At 40.1% G+C, this 19,420-nt stretch overlaps 1 protein-coding gene across 2 annotated transcripts in view; it reads left to right on the plus strand.

Moving 5' to 3' along the window:
• Positions 1-18,363, plus strand: part of LOC123623205 (myocardial zonula adherens protein) — an 86,094-nt gene extending 67,731 nt beyond the window's left edge. The window contains exons 12-13 of one of the 2 annotated variants that reach the window (XM_045530077.1): positions 10,488-10,588; positions 17,407-18,363. In XM_045530077.1, the coding sequence (XP_045386033.1) occupies positions 10,488-10,588; positions 17,407-17,503 (198 nt within the window). In that variant the 3' untranslated portion in view covers positions 17,504-18,363. Of the gene's footprint in view, positions 1-10,487; positions 10,589-12,766; positions 13,721-17,406 lie in introns of those variants that run through there. The other variant, XM_045530086.1, reaches the window with a different exon arrangement.
• The last annotated feature ends 1,057 nt before the right edge of the window (positions 18,364-19,420 follow it).

The raw sequence follows: 19,420 nt of genomic DNA on the forward strand, positions 1-19,420 counted from the left end.
CAATAAAAATTTAACATATCTTATAATCACCTTTCTTTTCTATTAAAACTATCTTTTTGTACACTTCATATTAATTTTCCCTTGGAGTGACATTATGAACACAAGGCATTTCTCAGACTCAACTTGTTTCCATAATCATAATAATTATTTCCTTCTCTACCTCTTCTTGTTTTTTTTTTTTTTTTTTTTTGATGCTCAAATTGTCACAACTTAGCCAGGGAAAGTTGGCACACGTGAACTTCTTTGCCATGTAACAGGACTTCTGATGCTCTTGAAGTCACCTTGCTATTTGGCAATAACAAGGTGTTTTAGACCTATCTTGGTCTTTGTCCTGTTCCAAGATATGGAATTGGCTTGTCTCCAAGGAGCCCATCCATGTTCATTTTAGTGGAGAACTATACTGAAGACCCTATCTGAGCATGAGAGTTGGTAGCAGACAAAAGTACTACGCCTACTGTTAGGTCAACTTTTTCTTTTTAATTGACAAGTAAAAATTATATATATTTATGTTGTACAACATGATGTTTTGATATACGTATACATTGTGGAATGGCTAATTCAAGCTATTTAATGTATCAGGCCAATTATAATGGTGACAGAATTGGGGGACAATATGTGTCATTTTAAGATTGTGAGGTCACACTAATGTTTTCCAAATTTATCTAATTATTTTGCTTTATAAGACAGGGTTCTGTTGGCCACTGAGAATTTCTATTATGTTGACCACTTCTAACACCAGTCATTTTTATACCATGACATCCCCTTCTCTACCTTAAACCACAATGATGCCAATGATGGTGTTTTAGGCAAATTTTTGATGGATAAATCTGGTAGCTTCCCATCTTATTAGTAAGGAGCTACTGTTGGTTAAGGACCTGATTGCAAACTCTGGAGCCAGACTGCCTGAGCTCAAATCTCAGCTCTGCCACTTAACAGTTATGTGATCTTGAGCAAGTTACCCACCCGTCCTGTGCCTTAGTTTGCTCATATGTGAATAGGAAGCCTCTCTGTCAAATGGCATCCTCTTCATGGAGTTGTTATGAGGGTTACATTAGTTAATACTTAAGTGATTAGAAAAGTACCCAGCTCATAGTAAATGCCATATGTGATGACTGTTTCTTTAATTACCTGGGTCCCAGGGATTCCTCTCATGGTCATTGATATACAAGGGCTGTCTGGAAAGTATCCAGCCACGTAACTGTTCTCGTTATATTAACAATGGCTGGATACTTTCCGGACAGCCCTCGTATGTTTCAGATTTACAGATATGTCCCATAATGATTCTTTCATGTTTGCTCATCCCCAGGGTTGGAGACCATAATCAAAACTCGTTGTGTGAGAATTTAATAAACAGAATTTTACACGTTGGTGAACCAGAGCAGGGCTTGGGCAGGCCAGGTGCTACTCGAAGGCCATAGGGCCCAGAAGTCCTTTGCCTACAGCCAAGAGTTCGTCTTGGGAGGGCGAGGCTGAATGTGCATCTTATAGGCTGGCAACATTCCATCTTCTTTTAGCAGTTAGCCCCAATATTTGTAGAATGCATAGATGTTTGGGATCCATATGAAGTCTTGGAGTTTGAATGTCATAAGCTGATTATCTTATATGATGTCATGTCTCCTATTAATTGCTCTGGCTCCACGCCCAAGTGGTATTTGGGGATTTATTGATCACATCTGTGTTCCTCTTAGCCACAGTGCTGATGGTTTTAAAGAAGCAGCAGTTACTTATCTTAGTTTCAGACTGAAGAGCCTTGGTTCTTACACATGTCCTCATTTAGTCCAATCTTACCTATTCCCCAGGAACATCTTAGCTCTTCTCTTTGAGCCATGGACTTTAGGACTGCAGGGCGTATCCAGTGGTGTGCTGGAGCTGCTTCATACTGGCTCAGGAAAGCTGAATGTGCACATCACTTCTCAGTTCTGTGTTCAGTGGTGTCATGTTGGTTGCTTGAAATTAGCCATGGGAGGAAGGAGTCTTTATACCACAGAAATGGGCATATACCACAAATCAGGGCATTTTTCTGTAGAGATCCTGTTGTTAAAAATTTACTAGCACACTACTAATATAACTCTGTAGTTTTTTTCTGAGGGTTGTGGGTTTCGATCCTGATACCTCTACTCACAAGCTGGAGCTACTCAGGTCAAGTGACCTTTACCCCTCTGAGCCTCAGCTTCAGCATTTGTAAAGTGGGGGTAATCACACCCACTTGAGATGATTTTTTTTATGAGTAAATAAAATAGTGTATACAAAACACTTAGAATTGTGCTTGGCATAATGTAAAAGATTGAATGTCAATTCTTTTTTGATTACTCAGCATCTTGGAAACTTAGATTCTTATTCACATTCTATTATCTATGCATGACCTTGGGCAAATCATGCCACCAACAACCTGGGCTCAGTTATGTGATCTTTGAAAAAAGGGGAGGGGCAATAACAGAAGGCTTAAACCACCTGTGAGATTACTTTTATTTTTAATGTCTGGAAACTCTGTTGTTGTTTTTTTTCCAAATCGTATCAGGACAAGGGCAAACAGTAAAGGGAAAAGGCCAGGCCAGGCCCTCGCCTAGGTAATGGCTGACAATCTCAAAGTCACATGGATTACTTTGGTCCTTGGATTCCTCATTTATACTTGCCTATATTTAAACTCATTAGATTTGGAACTGCCTCTCTTCCCCCAAACACACATCAGATTCCTAAAAGCTCGCTCTAGCCTGGCTGTGTCAGATGACATTTTCATCAACCAGTTTACAGTCTTCCTGCTAACAAAAATATGCACATTCTTTTTTTTTTTCAAACAATTTTTTATTTCTTCACCTTCTGGAGAAGAAATATCTCATGCCCTATTTCCAATATAGAAAATGTTCTTAAAATAAAATTGTAAGCATTTATCTTCATAGGGTCAATAAGGTTTCTGAGACTTTAAACAGATTCCATTACATTTTTCTCTGCTGAAAATCCTAAACTTACAACTAAATTCAAAAGTCAGAGGAAAGGAGTCAAATGTCTTGGTTTTGTCCATCCTGCATTTAATGTGTGCTGTGTGGTGTATAAACCTCTCAGCGTGTCTGTAGTGCGTTCTTGGGACTATTATTAATTTTCCTGTGTAATATTGGGGCGGCAGCGCCAGGCACCAGGGCTCCCCATACGCATTTTATTGAACACACATTCTTATTTAGTGCATGTGCTGCAGCTCCTGGCTGCTCACTCCCCCGGGCTAGAGGAATTTGGGGGAGGAGGTGACTGCTATACATTTGTGATATAATTTCCAAAAAAATGCCCAAAGTTGCCACACCAGGTTCTTTCTTTGTGAATGGCACACAAGCCTCCCAAGCTGCTGGGTGATATTCATTACACATGTAAACACAAGGGGGTGGTATTTGAAAGCAGGAAAACCCTGCGATTTGATTCTCAATCCCAGAAGCAATCTTTTATGGTGCACAGTCCAGGCGGCAGTCCGAGGCTGTTCTTTGTCGTTCACTTTAGTAGCATTCTGCAAGACTGAGAAGAGAAGCAGTCGGTCCTTGTTTTATTGTATCAAGCCCCATTCATCTTATTTTTTGAGTATTTCTTAAATCTGTCCCTTCCTCTCTAACTCTCATCCCACTGCCCATGTTCAGGCTCTCATCATCTTTTATTTTTTCCTTATCAGCTTTGTTGTGTATTAATTTACATAAACAAACTGCATCTGTTTAAAGTGTATAATTCAATGAGTTTTGACAGTGTATATAATAGTCCTGTGAAGTCACCACCCCAATCAAGACTCAGAATATTTCCATCCACCCCTGCAAAAGAGTCTCTGTTCCCCTTTGTAATCCAGGCAACTTTTGTTTATCCCAGGCAACTCCTGATCTTTTTTTAGGGGGGGTCACTTTTTATCACTATAGATTTGATAACATTTTATATAAATGAAATCATACAGTCTGTGCTCTTTTGTGTGTAGTTTCTTTCACTCAATGTAATGATTGGAGACACATCTAAGCTGTTGTCTGCATTCCTTTTTTGTTGCAGAGTAATATTCCATCGTATGGATGTACTACAGTTTAGCCATTCACCTGACAAAATACATTGGAGTTATTTCCAGTTTGAGGCTATTGTGAATAAAGCTGCCATCAACATTACTGTAGAAGTCATTGTGTGGACATATGTTTTAATTCCTCTTGGGTAAATTTCTAGTAATGGGATGCCTGGGGTGTGGGGTAGGTGTAGGTTTAACTTTTTAAGAGACAACTTTTTCAAAGGGGTTGTAATATTTTACATTCCCACCAGCAGTTTGAGTATACCAGTATCTCCACATCCTCACCTAGACTTGGTATTGCTGGCCTTTTAAATTTAGCCATTCTAAGGGGTGTATAGTGGTATCTCATTGTAGTTTCAATTTGCATTTCTTTGGTGACTAGTGATGTTGAACATCTTTTTATTTTTGAGCATCTTTTCATATGCTTATTGGCTATGTGTCTCCTTTTTTGAAGTGTCTGTTCAAATCTTTTGCCTATTATTTTATTGAGTTTTTAGTTTTTTTTATTATTGAGTTGTAAGAATTATTTATATATTTTGGATTTGAGTCCTTTGTCAGATATACATACTGTGAACATTTTCTCCCATTCTGTGACTTGCTTTTTCATTTTCTTAATGATACCTATTGAAGAGATTTTTATTTTTGGTTTCACTTTTGATAAAGTTCAATGAATTAATTTTTTCTTTTGTGATTTATGGTTTTTGTGTCCTAAGAAATCTTTGCCTACAACAGGTCACAAAGATTTTCTCCTGTGGTTTCCTTCTAAGAATTTTACAGTCTTTGCTTTTTTATTTAGATGATCCATTTTGAGTTAATGTTTGTGTTTTATGTGAAGGAAAGGTATTGATATTCTTTTTTCTACACAGATGCCCAATTCTTTTCTTTTAATGTCCCTTTAATTTTTTACGTTGATTATTTGTGTGCATTCTTGCTCGCACAGGGGCCCATGCCCTCTCCTTTCACAGTCTAGCTAGGGGATTATCAATTTGGTTGATTTTTTATAAAAAATTAAAATAGCTTTTGGCTTTATCAATTTTCTCTATTATCTGTTTTCTATTTTATTGAGTTTTGCTCTGACGTTCATTATTTTCTTCCTTCTAATTATTTTGGGATTACATTGCTCATTTTTTTCTAGCTTCTTGAGGTAGAGTCTTAGGTCGTTGATTTTAGACCCGTCGTCTTTTTTAATATAAGCCTTTAAAGATATAAATGTCCTTCTAAGCTCTGCTTCAGCTGCATCCCACAAGCTTTGATATGTTGTATTTTCATTATCACCCAGTTCAAGATATTTTCTAATTTCAAACCTTGAGATTTTTCTTTGATTTATAGATTATTTGGAAGTGTGTTAAACTTCCAAATGGTTGAGCTTTTCCTTGGTATGTAACTGTCTTTTTATTTCTAATTTAATATTGTTATGGTCAGAGAACACACTTTGTATGATCTTCTTTTAAATTTATTGAGGCTTGTTTTGTGACTCAGCATATAGTTTCTCTCAATTAAATATTGTGAAAAATATATATTCTGTTGTTGTATGTATTCTGTTGTTTAGATAACTTATGTTTTTCTTGTTTTTTGTATAATTGTCCTATTATCAATTGCTTAGAGAGAGGTGTTAAAATTGCTTACTAGGATTTTAGGCTATTTCTTTCTTTAATTGTCAGTTTTTACTTTATGTATTTTGAAGCTCTGTTATTAGGTATATACACATTTTAAATTGTTATGTCTTTATGGTGAATTCACTTTTTCCTTATGAAATGTTTGTCACTACGTTTGTTAATACTCTTTGTCTTGAAGTTTTTTTAAAATCTGATATTAATATAGCCATTCCTATTCTTTTATGTTTACTATTTACTTGGTACATCTTGTTCTATACATTTATTTTCAACTGATCCGTATCTCTGTATTTGAAGTGAATCTCTTATAGACAACATATAGTTGGGACTTGCTTTTTTATACATTCTGATAGTCTCTGCCTTTTGATTGGAATATATAGTTTATTAACATTTTATTATATTGATATGACTGGATTTAGGTCTACCATTTCATTATTTGTTTTCTGTTTGTTCCCTCTGGTTTGTTTTGTTTGTTTTGCTTGCTTGTTTGTTTTGTTTCTCTTTTCTTACCTTCTTTTAGATCATTTCAATATTTTTTAAAATACCATTTTAATTTACCCATTGGCATTTTGCTATATTTGTTTTCTCTAATATTTTAGTGGTTACTCCAGGTATTATAATATACATCATTACCTGTTCATAGTCTACTCGGAGATAATATTGTATCATTTCTTGTAAAATGTAGAAACCTTGCAATGATATAAGTTCATTTATCCCTCCCCCTGCTGTTATAATTGTCATATATATTGTATTTACATACATTGTAAACCCACAATGTATGGTTTTCATTTTTGCTTTAACAATCATATGTACTTTAATGAAATGAAGAGAAACTAAAGTCTTTTATATTTACTCACATACATTCTATTTCTCATCCTCTTCATTCATTCCTGAAGGCCTGAATTTCTCTCTGGTATCATCTCTCTTCAGCCTGAAGAACTTCTATTTAGCATTTTGTGTAGGGCAGGCCAGGTGGTAAAAAATTCCCTTAGTTTTTCTTATCTGAAAGTAAGGTCTTTATTTCATCTTCATTATTGAAAGATACAGAGCTCTAGGTTGACAGTTTCTTTCCCTCAGTGCTCACTGTTTCTGGTTTCCATGGTTTCTGATAAGAAATCTGTGGAAATTCAGACGATCATGTCCCTGTATGTAACAGGCTGCTTTCAAGATTTTTCTTAGTTGTGGTTTTTAGAAGTTTGACTATGATGTGTTTCTCTTTGAATCTATCCTGTTTGGGGTTTGCTGAGTTTTGTATATTTGTAAATTTATGTCTTTCACCAAATTTGGGAAGTTTTCAACCATTATTTTTTAAAATATTATTTCTACTTTAGTTTCCTTCTCCTTTCTTTCTGTGATTCCAATATCCTTACATTAGGCTATTAAAAATTGTTTCACAATTCCATGAAGCTCCATTTGTTGTTTTCATTCTTTTCTTTATCTATTTTTGATTGGATGATTTCTATTAACATATGTTCAAGTTTACTGACTTCTTCTTTTATCATCTCCAGTCTTTGCTTAAGTCCATCTAGTGAATGTTTGTTTTTTTTAAATTCAGGTGTTGTATGTTTTTCTTCCAAAATTTCCATTTTATTTTTTATATTGTCTATTGATTTTTTTACTACTTCATTAATTACAAGCGTCTTCCTTTGCATCATTGATCATAGTTAGGATACCTGCATTAAAGTCCTTGTCTGAAAATTCCAACATCCAGATCACATCAGGATTGGTGTCTGTCAATTCTCTTTTCCCTTGGGAATGGTTCCTATTTCCTGACTCTTCATATGTCATGTAATTTTGGATTATAATTTGGACATTGTGAATTGTGGAGTCTTTGGATGCTGTTTCATTGTTCTGAAGAGTATTGAGCTGTTTGTTTTATTTGTTTTTATTTTATTTCAGAATATTACAGGGGTACAAACATTTTGGTTACATAAATTGCTTTGTACAGTGTGTTTATTTTAAAAGGCCATGAATTTGGCTAGACCCAGTTACACCCTGCTTACCTGTAATAGGTGATGTATCAGATCTCAGTTCAGTTCTTTAAGCATGAGCTGCAAAATTCTTCATTTGCCCCACACATGAATGGTTCAGGGGTCTACCAGAGGCCTGAGCTGACTCTATCTATATGCATAAGTTGGAGTTTCCCCCTACTCTGATTCTCCTTTCTTGTCTTCCCCCTTACTCTTAGGGACCCAGGGCTCCTTTTTCTAGTTTCTTCTGCCAGGAAAATGGTCTTTCTATTGACTTTTTACCCTGTCTGTGCTACCACCACCATGACTGTGCTGCTCTCAGGGCAAAGCTGCAAACAAAAAACAAAAAAATGAACAAAACACGGAGAATACAGAGAAGTGTGTGTCACTTGCTCCAAGTTTCACCTAGTCTCCAAAACTTGCCTGTCTTCTTTCAATTCTGTAGAGACTTCATTAGTTGTTTTTGTATCTTTTATTCAGAGTGTATAGCTATTATCTGCAGCAGGGTCAGTGTGCTGAGCACATACTCCTGCATACTGGAAGTGCAGCTCTCTTTCAGCTGGGTAATTGCAATGGCCTTCCTGCTGTCTTTAGTCTTATTTCCCCCGATCCAGTTTTCACTTTGGAGCCGAGTGATGAAAGCAAATTCTGGTGCTTACCTTGCTCTTATAAGATTGGGTTTTAACTCCTCGTAATGGCATTCATAGCCTTTCATAACTAACTCCTACACCTGTATGATGCGGGAAGGTACCTTTTCTCAACCCAGTAGGTTTCCACAACTCTGAAATACTCATCCACTTCATTTTTCTTGCTTTATTTCCATTGTCTAACTCTAGGAACTCCAATCTCTCTCCCCATTTTGAGTTAGATGTCTCCTCTGAGTTCCCTCTTAATGTTCTGTGTGTCCGCTTGCAATGGGACTTACCACATTGCTCTGTTATTTTCTACTCGGTTGTCTGTACTCCCACAAGACTGAGCTCCTCAAGGCTGGCAAATCATGCCACACCTCTTTAACTGCCAGCTATGTCCCCTCACCTAGTTTCACACACTGCATAATGTATAGTAGATACACAATAATTTTTCTACTGATTGCATTAAATTTTCATGAGTACAGATTGTTCATTTCTGTGCCTCTGTGGGCGTCTGATGTCCACACAGAGAGTTCTCATGAAATAGAACAAAGGATTTGGGACCATTTGTCTATTATTCACTGTGTACTAATTGGGGCATATTCCCTACCCTCATCTCTTATGCCCCCTTACTATAGGTACCACACCTAGCATTTTGCGAAATGCTTGTGATTAAAGTCTGTACTGTAAGAAAGGATAAGGCACTGGGATTGCTGGAACTTCCAGCAAGGGCAGGCCTCTTCTGCCTTTCTCTTTCCTTGTGAATGGGAAAGTTCAGATGTTCCGGGGAAGCAGTGTGTGTGTGTGTACGTGTGTATGAATGTTGTTGACCCCTGGCAGTAAGCCAACACCGTTCTTCCATCCTGAGGATCAGGTGATAGATTCAGAGCCCATAGATCTGTCGTAGCTTGTCAGCTGCTAGGGAATCTGGAATGCATTCTCTTCCTTTACACCATTTCCTGCTTATCAGAAGGGACCCAGAAATCTTTATGTCGTGCAGAACATAGGTTTGCACAAGAACTGTTGCTTTGCTCCTTGGTGTCACCCCTTCAGAGCAGGAGCTACTGAGCTGTAACCCACATTCTTTCTCTCAAAACAAATGAGCTTCTATTTCCATAGAACTTTTAAACTTTCACGTGTTATCTCTTGTCTCAGAAGAGTGCCCCAGCTTCAGCTCCCACGTAAAAAGAAAGACACATGCTTTAATTTTTTTCTACTTATGCAAATAACATGCTCATTATAAAAGCTTTTTTACACATTTATTTATTCAATAAATAGTTATCTTGTATCTCGTATATGCCATGCTTCAAGAATACGACCAGGAAGGTAGATATGGTTATTACCTCATGAAAATTTAGTGTAGCATTACAGAAAATTATATAGAAGAACTTTTTTAAAAGCATCCAAAAAACTCAATTCACAGAGATAAGCACTGTTAACCTCTCTCAGAATTATTTTGTGTGTTTTTGCCCTTGGGTTTCAGGCACCATCACTTCATCTATTTTCATTTCAATATCCTCAACACTCTTGCTCCTTTGTCCTTCATTTCCCCCATGGGGCAAATTTCCAATTCCTGAGCATCTGATCTTCAACTTATGTAATGGTTGGCTCTGGTCTGAAAAGAAACTATTCAGAATGCTAATTTTAATCCCAAGGAGCTTGTTCTACTTTATATGTTTGAGATTCTGAATTTTCCACACCTATGAAATACTAATTATTAAGTTATAGAGGTACTTCCCACTAAATTAAATTAATAGACTTACTCACTTTATAGCTTAATGAGGGGGTGTTAAAAGTTGAGCTGCACTTTATTTATAATGGCAAAGAAAGTGACAAATATCTAAATGCCCATCAAGTGACTAATTAAACAAAAAATGTATCCATACAATGGAATACTATGAACTAACTAAAGTAGTTTGTTGATGTAAAGAGAAAACTAATAAACATGGAAAGATATCTGCCACAAATTGTTGACTGGAAAAAAAAAAAGCAGATTATAGTATAAATTAGGATATTTTGTTTGTTTTCATTTATGTAAAATTGGATGCTCCTGTATGTACATGCACAGAAAGCTATCTTTAAGGATTCAATCAAAATACTTCCTCAATATATACCTACTGTGTAAGAGATGCACAATAAATACATTGTGATAAATTTCCATGCCATGAGGGGAGATCACACAATACATATAAATTGTATCAAGCATATTTGTGGGGCAACATACTTGTTTTACTAAAAGCACTTTTTCCTTCGTCTCTAGAATAATGAACTACAAAGCAAGTTGGACTATTTGAGAGAAACCCAGGCCAAGACTGAAGTGGAAACCAGAGAGATTGGAGTGGGCTGTGATCTTTTACCCAGGTATTGAGGAATTTCCTGTTTTTTGTACTAAAATTCCTCTTTGACTTAAGAAAATACTTTACTGGGCTGTTCTTCACAGAATTGCATTCTTTCTATCAAAACTATTTCTGCAAAACTAAATGGTGGCTGCTGAGAGGTCCGACTAATTTCTGTGGGAGCAGGGGCATTGTGCAGGTGCGGGGGGAGGGATTGGCCCTGTCAGTGAACGCATGCATTTGTTCATTCATTCATTCATTCATTCAGCAAACAGCTGTTGAGTACCTTACCTGTGCCAGACAGTTATGACACAGAGAATGAGATTTGGTTCCTGCCCTAGAATAGAGTCTGGAGGGAGAAACAGGGGTGCAGGCGGAAGACATTTGTGATAATGTGAGAGGGGCGTAGAGGTGACTCAGTGACATAGAAGAGGGAGGGTCTCAGTCTTGAACACAATTCATCTATTCTCCAGTGCTTTTAACAGTATGTGCAACACTGGATCCAGTTCGTAAATAAATGATCTGCTTTAGTCATCAGCAGATATGTGCTAACTATAACCCGGTGTGTTCTGTTGCTTTCCCGAGCTGGAGGACCGACCTGTTCATTGCTAAGCAGCTCCCATGCCTGCGTCTCTCCCTAGTGAGATTAGAGCCCACTAACCTGCCTTTGGCAACCAACTCACCATTTCTAGGTGCTCACAACTGTGTCTGGCCTAATGAGGACACAAAATAAGTTTACAGCAAGGATGCTAATGACATGTGATTTGTGATTTAGCCAATCAAAGTCACAAAATGTGTGGTATCCTGTGTGCAGGAAGGGGGATTCTTGTGTAAGCAGAGGCATTTGTGTGTGCTGTGCCAGACATAGCAGTCCAGAACAGTGTCGAATCCTGGAATCTTGCATGGGTACATCTGGTGGGAAACAGTGATGAGCTGGTCACCAGGCTGGGATGCGGAATACCTGGTTCTAGTCCTACCCACCAGTGGCAGGATACCTTCAGGCAGGTCTTTCTTTGCTGGGGCCTCAGTTTCCCAATCTGTAAAGTCAGCGGTTTGGCCAGGTGACTTCTCAGGTCCCTGCCAGTTCTAACGTTGTATAATAAGGCCTCATTTCCCTACTTTACTTATTTTTATTCATTACTAATGCTGTCTTTTTGTTCATTAAAATGAGCCACTTTCAATTCTCAAGGAATTTACCAAAAGCAGCATTAAGCTCTTTCACTGACAAGGTTCTCATTTACATTGCTTGCCTTCTCGTAAAAGCAAAGCAATTGTATCATTCTGATAAAATTAACAAAATATTTTAAAAAGGAAAAAAAGGAAAATACATAAATAGACTCTGGGTTTCATCAATGTGTGGTACAAAGTACACGATGAAAATATAACTGAAAAGAATGATCGATTGTGTTCAGAGCCCCCTTTTGAAATATAAATAATTTGGCCACTTCCCCCCTTTTTTTATTTTTCAAATCCAAGTGGCTTAGTCCACTCTAATTGCCCACATAATAAATCTTGTTTGGCTAAGACGGGTACAAAACTATGTCTGAAAACAATAAATTGTTTTCTACTTCCCACATTTTGGCTTAAAACAAGCTTTTCAATTTGTATGCCCAAGTATAGCCTTGAGCCAACTTTTATGGCTGAGTTATGAAACCACAAAGCGGTTTTCATAATGGAAGTGCTGACAGACCCTTAACTTATGGCCATGGTGAACTTGGAAGCCACTTCAGGATCTAAAAGCAGCTTTTCCATAAATGTAACATTTGGTTTCCCCCAGGATCCATCTTAGCAGTTTAACTACCTAGGTCAATCAGCAGAGGAAATGAAAACTACATATCGGCGTTTCCGAAAAGGCAGAATAATATTTCATTCGTTTCCTCACAAATATTTATTAAGTGCCTACTATGTGAAAGGCGCCGGGGGGTGAGTGAGAGATGCCTTCGGGGCAGTGGTTTTCCACCTACACCTCTTGGGACTGCCTTACTCTGAGCTGGGGCTGCTGGGGAGGCCTCGGGGTGTCCCAGAGGACGAGGGGGGTAGTGAGGAGCTGGCCTGTGGGAGCCCCCCCCAACAACCTGAGAAAGTCAGTTTTCTCTCTCTTTTGTATATTGGATTCCAAGGTAGATTTTGTTAGAATAAAGAGGTCTATGATCAAAAACAAATTGGAACCCCCAGTCTATAGTTTAATCCCCATGTTTCATAGATACCAAAATGGAGACCCAGAGAGACAAAGTGATTAACCGGAAGCCACACAGCCAGGATCAGAACCAGGCCCTCTGGAGTCTTGGTGCAGTACATTTGTGGTTTGAAACTATGTGAGACACAGACCGTTGCTAAGTGGTGCTGTGTATGTGCCAACAAAATTCCTAGTTCCTACTTGGACTTCCCATTTGCATCTAACTACTAAAAGATTCTATGGTATTTTCCAGAATATTTTTTAAAGCTTCCTACTGAATATTTTAGATCAATAAAAGTATTGAATGAAGCCTCAATTATGCAGAAGTGTTTTGTTCTTACTCCCTGTTCTCCTCCCACGAAGCACTCAGTGTGGTCCAGTCGGGGAGTCTCAGGCTGCCTGGGTTCCCTGCCCAGCCAGCTGCTAGCTGAGCGCAGCCGTGGGCAGGCTGCTCAGTCTCTCCGAAGCTTCCACTCTTTCATCCTTAAAATTGGAATGAAGATGATAATGTCAAATCTCACTGGGTTGCTATGAGGAGTAAATGAAAATGTGTATATAAAGCATCTAACATGGTAAAAGTGAAGCACTTAATAAACAGTAGCTACTATTACTATTAACTGAACCAAATCTCTGATTTGACATGCAGAACACTGTATCAAATATAAATGAATCTGGGTAAGCTAAGACAATGTCATGAATTTGTATTGGTGGTAATTAGTGATTTTATGAAATGGATTGATGGCCTAATTAAGTGTATATAGTGCTTCAGTATGCACTGAGCTCTTCAGCTGAACTATCAGTGGTTTGAAACCCCCTGTAGACACTGCATAAAACTCTGGAAGGCCCAGTGCTTGATAAGGTTTCAATCAGCTGAGACAGGAGAGGGTCCCTATGTGTTCCAGGCACCGGGCTCACATCTCATTGTAGAGTAGCATGGCATGTCCTACACACTCATCCCAGACAACTGCAGGTGTTATATGCTGTACTCCTGCTAAAGCATTTGACTTACAGCTATAGCTGCTCTATTTTTTTTTTTCTCTGCTGAAAAAAATTTACATTTAGTTATACTCAATAAACATTTGTTGGATGAATAAATGAAAGGTACACACCAAATGGGGAACTTAGGCAGCCGATCTCTTTTATAATATGATTTAGTTGTTTAATAAAGGCCTTGGATGGAGCAATTTCTGCTTGTGTTTTACTTCTTTGTGTTTCTCTGTCTCTCTGTCTTCACTAAAATGTAAGCCCCGTGAGGGAAGGGATTTTCGTCCATTTCATGGATTGTGGTCCCCCTCGGGAGCGGGCACATGGCACATGGTGGGCACTCAGTCAGTATTCATTGAATGGAGCCGTCTCCCCGGAGCATTCTGCAGTCCTTCCTGAGCAGAGGGAAGGATCCCTAAGCCTCCTTCTTACCTTTGGAGAACTTTTCTCTCCTGGTTCTCACCCTACCTCCCTGGCCTGTCTTTGTCCATCTGCTTTGATGGCTTCTCTTCCTCTTCCAGGATCCCCACCATGGGCGCTTCTCACAGCTCTATCTTGGCTCCAGTAGTTCCTGCAGAGATCGCATCCAATCTCATAGCTTCACCCCTCCTCCCTGTGGCTGAGCCCCAAGGGAGTGCTCACCTCTGTCAAGCACAAGTCCTCAGCCTGCTGGGTGCTCCCCGCTGGTGTCCGCTTGGTCTCCAGACTTGCCATTGCATCACTGAGCAGAGGAGAACCATCTTCTCCTTCAAAATCGCTTCCTCCTAGTAGTGGTGAAGACTAATACTGGCTTGAAAGTTAGACCTGGGTTTGGGTCCTGGTTCTGCTTCCTGCTACATCTGTAGCTTCAGCAAACTCCTAGCCTCTTTGAGTCTCAGTTTCCTCACCTTGAAAAGGAAGATGTTGGTGGTCACCCTCTCAGAAGCTTGCTGAGAAGGTGTAAGGCAGACAGCAGGCACAGAGCACCCAGTGTAAGTGGCTGCACTTTCACGTCTCTGTAGGTGCTGCCTCCGCTTTCCCAGTGCCCTACGCTCAGTGTATTGCAGGTGCTTCTGAGCCGTGGAATTGTTTTGCTCCTAGACTCATGCACTCACATGGAACATTCCTCCTGCCACCAGCCTGCCTGAGACTGGCCTTGCCTTAGTCTGCTCTGTGCAGAACTGTCGTCTCCCTGCCTCTGCTTTCTCCTCCAGGGCTCCCCCTCCTTCATCTCATCTTTGCGTTACATAAATTTCTAGTGAGCAAAGATCTCACCAGAGAGGAAGGAGAGAGGGAAAGGGTGAGGAGGGACTCACTGTGGGTGCAGGGCCTTTTAAACACCTATTTTTTTTTAAAGACTCAAGTTTGGATTGAAAAGTTTGATATATTTTAATTAAACATACTGAGAACAAGTTCACATCATCTAGCCTTCATTTACAAAGAAAAGGGAAAAACCAAAAACCAGAAGAAAAGAGACTTTTCTTTCTCCTGTCCCTTAGTAAAACTTGGTTTCCAGCAAACTCATAAATTATGTCTTAAGAAGTGCAATTTGATGAAAAATATTCCCCATGGCCATAAGTGCCTGGCACGTAGTAAGTGCTTTAAAATGCTTGCATTTTCATATTTCTGTTGCAAAGACCAGCACACAAAGTAGCTTTTTGTCAAAGCTTCATTTGCTGATTCTGCTATTGTTCCTCTCACGGGAACTGCCCCTTTATGGATTAGTAAAAGGTTAACAATAGCCTGAATGTGTTAAAGAAAATGGTTGGGTTTCATTTCTGTGCTTGAAATTGTTTATGTTCTTAAAATCCTAGTGTTTCCTCATGATCAGCTGTATAAAGTACCCCACTTCTTTTTTGAAAGTTTGGGATGTGAGAGTCTGTTTTTGAAACCCAGAAGGTTCACCTTTATAAATATTTCTGCATTTTATGGGCTTTTAGGATATTGTCACTGGAGACCAGTTCTGTTATGTGGAATTTTCACAGGAGTTGGCACAAATTGCCATCTGGCTCTTGCCCCTGGCATTCCACTGAGCTGCCTGCTCAGGTCACTGGGGACCCCTGAATTGCCAAATCCCACGGATTCTTCTTTGTGGCAGGTGACACCAAGAGCACCACCGCTCGCAACTTCCTCAACCGTTGGTTTCCTTTGACCCTCATATGTGGAGAAATAGCTCCGTGCCTGGCCTTTGTGAGATGCTGGCGTCACGGAGATGATGGAGATGTGTTTTTCACCCTTAAAGAAATTACACCTAGCAGTGGCGCCAAATGCGTACACCAGAGGAATCTTGCTAGAATAAAAATATGAGCATATCATGCCCTTCCTTAAAAACCTGTCATGGTTCCCTGTCCCCAGGGCCCTTCTCCATGGGGCCTCATCTGCTGCTGCTTTCCACTGTGAACTCCTTGCTCCAGACATACCAACTGTGTCTCCGTCCTGCATCCACAGACCGTGTATTCACCTTTGCCTTTGTACATACTATTCCTCCTGCCTGGAATTCCTGTCCCCTCTTTGCCCACCTGATAAATGCCAGGCATCCCTAACACTCACCTTCTCTGTGCAAGTTTCCAGATGTGAATTTCCTGGTGGTGCTAAGTTGTTCTGCCCTCAGCTTGCCCATAATGTGTTCATTCTTATGGTGCTCGGGGTCCTAGCAAGAAGGGAAGATTGAAGAGAGTTAAACGAAGGGATGATGATTTATGAATGTTTGGGCAGCTTTAAAGGAAATAGACGAGGGACAATGGCATGCTCTGGAGCTAGTAAGAGTGGCAGCTGTTACCACCCTGTGCCTGAGGAGGCAGGGGGAGGGACCCAGGGAGCTGTGCTGTGGCTGCAGCCTGGCTGGGAGGGGACAAATGTCCCGACCTCTCTGTTTGCTCATTCCCTGAGCCTCTGCTGCCATCTCCCAGGTGCAAAGAAGGACCTGGAAGCCCATGGATGCTGGCCTTCAGGTCAGCTTCCCAAAGCACAGAGCAGGGTGGAGAAGGGGAGGGCAGATCTGGGTGCCCAGAGAACATCCAGCACAGCTCTGTCTGTCTCTGTGATAGTAACTAGCACAGTATGTTGCAGTTATTGGCATATGTATCTTTTCCACCAAATTATGAGTTCCTTGAATGCATGTTTTATGTTTTTCTGAATCATGGATGCCTAGTACAGCCTTTAAAAGTTAGCAAAGACAATGGTTCTGTCATAGTCTGTTCAGGCTGCTATAACAAAATACCCTAAGCTGGGTGGCTTCTAAACAACAGAAATTTATTTCTCACTGTTCTAGAGGCCGGAAAGTCTAAGACCAATGTGCCAGCAGATTTGGTGTCTGGTGAGGACCCACTTTCTGGGTCACAGACGGCACCTTCTCGCTGTGTCCTCACATGGCAGAAGGGATGCCAGGTCTGTCAGAGGCCTCTCTTACAAGGGCACTAACCCCATTCATGAGGGCTCCACCCTTATGACCTAATCACTTCCCAAAGGCCCCACCTCCTAATGCCATCACCTTGGGGGTTAGGATTGCAACATAGGAATTTTGGGGGACGTAAACATTCAGTCCATGGCAGGGCCCTTTTGTAATGTTTAAAGGAAATATTAAAGTGAATTATTGCAGTGTTTTTAACAAGTGCTTAAACACCATTTCCTAGAGTTGCTTTACCATGTGAAGAAGATGGAAAATTTTGTCTCATCTTCTTGACCTGCTTCTTCTCATTTCTCAGCCAAACAGGCAGGACTCGTGAAATCGTGATGCCTTCCAGAAACTACACCCCATACACAAGAGTCCTGGAGTTAACCATGAAGAAAACTCTGACTTAGACACTTGAAGACACGCACTTTTTATAGACGGACAAAGGCCCTGGAACCCTGTGGCTTAAAGTCCAGAGAGGATGACTGTTGTTTCCTCGAATACACAGAGTAAGCCAGGATGGACACTGCTGAGCTTCTGATCCGCTTCTGAGACAGGAGGGAACGTGGAGGTGGAGGGGCAGGTGAGAGGGGGAGAGATGCAAGGTCACATTTCACACACACACCCGGCATATGCTGCTGTGTTGCATCGTCATTTCTTTTCCATGTAGACACTAAAATCCCATCAGGAGATTCCCTCACAGTTTATTTTCTGTTTTGCTAGACTTTGGCTGGGAAGGAAGAGGGCATTAATTTGAAATTTCATGTTATTCACGCCAGGAACATTTGATGCAGCATGAAGGTCTTGTTTACCCATAAAAGTATTAGAGGCGGTGTTTCTCTGGTACAGGGAAGCCTGTCTGCGAGGAGCATGGGCACCTGGCAAAACTTGAACCTGGAGGGAAGGATTTCCAGCCTGCAGGTGCTCTTACCTCTTGGCCCCGAAGATCTGTGCAGGGCCGTGGGAGCCGCGGTTAGAGACTTGTGTGGCCCAGACAAGCTTCATTCTGATGTGCTAATCTCTTGGTATCATTTGTGCCTTACGCCTTTATTGGACCAGCTGAAATCACTGTATTTATTCAACTTGTGATTTTTTTTTTCTTTATCACTTTAAAGAGAATTTTGTATGTCGTGGAAATTTCATCATCGAATGTTTTCAGTATCAATGGGTGTTTTTGTTAAACGAATGAGTAATCTGTTCATGCATGCTCTACTTTGATATTATAACCTATGTCCACATATGTTTAATAAATATCATATATTTTGTTTTACTAATGTTTCTCTGTGTTTCTTCCACGACTGTGTAGAAGCGATAGGGAGCAAATTAGGCTCTGGAATGAATGTCACAGTCAGATCACGTGATCCTTCAAGCAGCACAATCTGCAGGCGCATTTATAAGACATAAGATTGTGTGTGTCTTCCTAATTCCTGAAATTTATTTAGTTAACCCACCTTCTGGAAACAGTAAGATACATTCATGATCACAAAATACAAATGTAGTTTTTACTTTTAAGAATCTTCTCTTTGCCTAAACCCCCCACCTCTTGCTCGCCTCACTTCAGAAATAAAGAAAAAAGAGAGAAAGAAAGAAAGTAAGCAAAGCAACTCAACTGCATACATCACTCTTGAGTCAGGATAGCGTAAAGAGGAAAATGTGCATTTTGGTGCCAAGTTTCTATTTAAATTCAGTCTGTGGGACCTTGGACAAGTCATCAAAGCTCTCTGAATATGAGTTTCATCCTCTAAAAATCTAGGATACTCACACCTACTTGATAGGTTGCTGTGAACTTCTCCAGGTAATTCCCACAGAGGGACTAGCATGCTGGGCACATAGGCAGCACTCGTGTCATCGTGGAGGTTTGTTGACAGCGCTGTTACCCTGCGTGGCCCTAACTCATGCAGGTGTTTCAGCACGGGAAGCCATGCCCTGCAGCAGTCGCCCAGGAGGAGCACTTAGTGAAAAGTCCGTCCTTAGGACCAGGAGATGGGGAAGCTGGACTCCGAGAGTGGCAGAGGGTGCCAGGAGCCCATGCCCCTGGCGAAGCGAGTCTGAAAGCAGTTTCTAAATGAAACGCAATGACTTAAAGAATATCGGTTTTGATGAGATCAAGGCAGAAATGAAAACTGCTCTGCAAACACTTCCACATTCCCTCCCTTCTCTCTCAAAACAAGCAAGAAAAAGAAAAACTTAGTAATTTTAAATTTAAAGAATGCCGGGGATCATTCTACAGCTGGGGCGTTTGTATTTTAAAAATATATCTTCAACATAAGGAAAATTCTAAACATGGTTTGAACTATTCTGAGAGACTATTACAGAGAGTTTCTAAC

This window comes from Lemur catta, chromosome 1 (assembly GCF_020740605.2).
Source record: "Lemur catta isolate mLemCat1 chromosome 1, mLemCat1.pri, whole genome shotgun sequence".
Classification (NCBI taxonomy): domain Eukaryota; kingdom Metazoa; phylum Chordata; class Mammalia; order Primates; family Lemuridae; genus Lemur; species Lemur catta.